Source organism: Cyprinodon tularosa, unplaced genomic scaffold, assembly GCF_016077235.1.
Source record: "Cyprinodon tularosa strain WSP-4 unplaced genomic scaffold, ASM1607723v1 ctg13, whole genome shotgun sequence".
Lineage (NCBI taxonomy): Eukaryota > Metazoa > Chordata > Actinopteri > Cyprinodontiformes > Cyprinodontidae > Cyprinodon > Cyprinodon tularosa.
This window is the reverse complement of record NW_024038114.1, coordinates 791852-794928: the sequence shown is the minus strand read 5'-3', so window position 1 is coordinate 794928 and position 3077 is coordinate 791852. Positions and strand designations below refer to the sequence as shown.

General features: G+C 44.3%; 1 protein-coding gene across 1 annotated transcript; it reads right to left on the bottom strand.

Moving 5' to 3' along the window:
• On the bottom strand, nt 1–815 carry LOC119777994. The gene is made up of 2 exons (XM_038276999.1): nt 320–815; nt 1–227 (listed from the first exon to the last, which is right to left on the bottom strand). Exons 1-2 carry the CDS (start codon nt 813–815, stop codon nt 1–3), a joined length of 723 nt encoding a protein of 240 aa, XP_038132927.1.
• Nucleotides 816–3077: the final 2262 nt, after the last annotated feature.

The window sequence follows — 3077 nt, the reverse complement described above, 5'->3', positions numbered from 1 at the left end:
TCACAAGGCACTGAAGATGCTGGCGTGCATAAAAAGACATGTACAAGTCTGTATAAATTGGGGTACTGGAGTTCCCCCCCCCCCCCAGTACTCCAATGGATTTTCCATTCTTGTTATGTTGGCCTCTGAAAGGTAGCGCTGGACTTCCACAGTGGCATTTGCAGTCACATTTTTGGATTTTCTGGCCTCCATCACGCTTGCATCTAAATGATGCCACAGTTTGCTACCTAGAGAAGAAAAGCAGATGTTAGCAAAAGTAATATGTAAAAGTACAAAAAAAAAAAAAAAAAAAAAAAAAACCTGGTCACAAAATAATTACCTCCAGTAGCATCTTGAGAAGTCGAAGCCTGGGGTGTTTCATCAAAGCTTGGTCTAGAACGCATCATTGTGGCACATTCGGAGGTCAGTCTCGTAATTGCCTCAGTGACTTTAGTGTGGCTGAAAAAAACAATTACTTTGAATCTGGGATCAAGCAGGGTAGCTAGAGCTAAAAGGCTCATGGATTGTAACATTTGTAGCCTGTCCCGTAGTTGCCTGATGAGGTGGTCTCCAACTTCAAGTGAAACAGGTGGTGCTGGTTTTGCCATCTCCTCCTGAAGGCTCTGCTCCAACACCTTTAAGAGGGGAATGACTTTGGAGGCAGAAACAGTCTCCTCTGCAGAGAGCTCAACAGTAGCATAGTAGAAGGGATTTAGCAAAGAAAGGCACCCTCGTACAATTTCGAACTCCTCTGATGTTAGAATGGGAATGTCAGTCTGTAGTCCAGCTAACGCTGCTCCAACTGGCTCGCGTAACTCTATCAGACGCTGCAACATTAAATGGGTGCTGTTCCATCTGGTTTACACTTCTTGCATCAGCTTCAATTCTTGTAGCCCCAGATGGCGCTGTACTTGTGAAAGCTTCTCCTGTTAAATACACAGATAAAGACAAATCACTCTAGTAATAACAAAATAATTAGATTTATGATAATCTGTAATACTGGGAAAGAGCATACCTTAGCAGTAGTGCTGCTTCTAAAGTAGCCAACCAGCTTCCGTGCTTTAGCCCGGATGCCAGAGAGCACAGGGTGCTGGTCAAGGGACTTCTTCACCACCAGATTCACCGTGTGCGCGACACAAATATGATGCCGAAGCTTCAGCTCCCTCACACAGGCAACCATATTAGGAGCACCATTAGTCACCACACAAGTCACCTTGTTGGATATCCCCCACTTCTCCATCATGGATGTTTTCACACACACGCTATATTTTCAGCAGTATGTGACTGGTGGAATGACTGCACTCCCGGCACAGCACAGTATTGAGCCTTGCTTTGTCATCCAGAAAATGACACATTACAGCCAGGTAGGCATCCATGTTGATGAATGTCCACATATCAGTCACAAGGCTAACATCAGCCACCTCTCCTAATTTAGCCTTGGCCTTCTGTTTAGCAGACTCAAATTTTTCTTCCACTATGGCCTTTAGAGCCTAAAAAATAAATAAAAAAAACAGAGCTAAATTATGAGGAAAACATAGTACTCTTTCATTTAATGAATGCATCAATATATACCTGCCGAGTTAGAAGAACATAATTTGGATCCAATTTTGCCACAAATGCCCTGAATCCAACTCGATCCACAATGCTAAAGGGCTGTGTATGCTTGACAACAAGGTTGACTAGGAGCTCATCCAGCTGTTGCTTCCTGGTGGCTGGTTACAAAGAAATAAATAAGTGTCCATGACCTGTTTTGGTTATTAATTTACTCAACAAAATACCTTAAAGAAAAATGGCGTTGTGTATTTTAATACCGGTAACTTACCATTTCTGGGCGTGGCTCCAGTGGCCTCCTTATTCTCATGCAGGGCACGGTAATGCCTCAGCATGGAAGAGGTGTTGTTATTGTATCCCAACTCCTTGGAACACAATAAACAATTCACCTATGAATCATTAGGAGTTAATGAAAATAAACAACTGTTGGGATAAAAAAATTTAAGTAGGTTAGATTCAATACATTTACCTTAGTGGGAGAAATCAGGTCGAAATGCTCCCACATAGGTGACATCCTCCTCTTTCTTGCCTGCTCCATATCTATCCTCTCCACTATCTCCAAACTCCCAAATCTCTCTAAACTCTCTCAAATATCAAACTAAGCTCTCTATAAACTCCCTCTAAACTCTCTCAAAAAATCTAACTAAACTCTCTCCAAACTCTACCAAAACACTCAACTGACCACAAATCTCCTGCAAACTCCCACATCTTGACTGAGTACTGAGGCTGTTTAAATGCCTTTCGAGTTTCGCGCAAAATCTGAAAAAGCGGTCACGTGGTATCATGGCAGCAAGGCCTCGGACGTCATCAATTTTGGCCCCTCCCCTAAATGAAGCACGCCTCGACACACGCCTCGGGGAAACGCCCCCTTGATTACTCGACACACGCCTCGAAGCCTCGGCTCATCTCATAACATCACTAGTTTTTGCCTTTTCCCTGTCTGCCCTGCTCAGTTTGGTTTTTTGCCCGTTATTGAACTTGGACTGTTTTTCTGACCTCAGCTTGGATTCTCCCTGCATACCTCTTCGGCTCTTGGATCTCCTGGTTTCTGACACTGCACTGGACTGGATTTCGGCTTCACATAATCCCTCACGGACACTGTAGCTCGCTCTGCGTCGGCTGGTGCCGGCTCCCCCACACTCTGTTCTCTGAAGCGGTAACGACCGCAAGCGGTGGACTGTCTCCCCCCCCGGGTTTCTCCTCTCTGAGTTTCGAACTGAACTCTCAACCAGGTCAGTGACTTTTTGTTGTCCTCTCCACTCTTCATTCTTGTCACTGACCTGAGTTTCCTGTCTCAGCAGAGAATCAGAGAACCTGCTTTGAGGAGTTTCCATCGACCTCTTTCAGTTATTTTTTGAAATAGGGAAAATGGCAAAAACCAAAAACACATGGGGAAAAACTGAGAACAATTCCACAGAACTGAACACCGTTGAAGCAATTTGGCCAAACGGTTCAATGCCTCATGAGGCTCCATCTCACCATCACTAGCAAAAACACATGGGCAATAAACTGAGAAGAATAACACAGAACACTTTGACAGCTTGGGT

Coding starts and splice junctions, on each gene's coding strand:
- LOC119777994 (XM_038276999.1), bottom strand. CDS start 815: ATGTTGCAGCGTCTGATAGAGTTACGCGAGCCAGTTGGAGCAGCGTTA. Junction 228..319: donor TTCTCAAGATGCTACTGGAG/GTAATTATTTTG, acceptor TTTCTTCTCTAG/GTAGCAAACTGTGGCATCAT.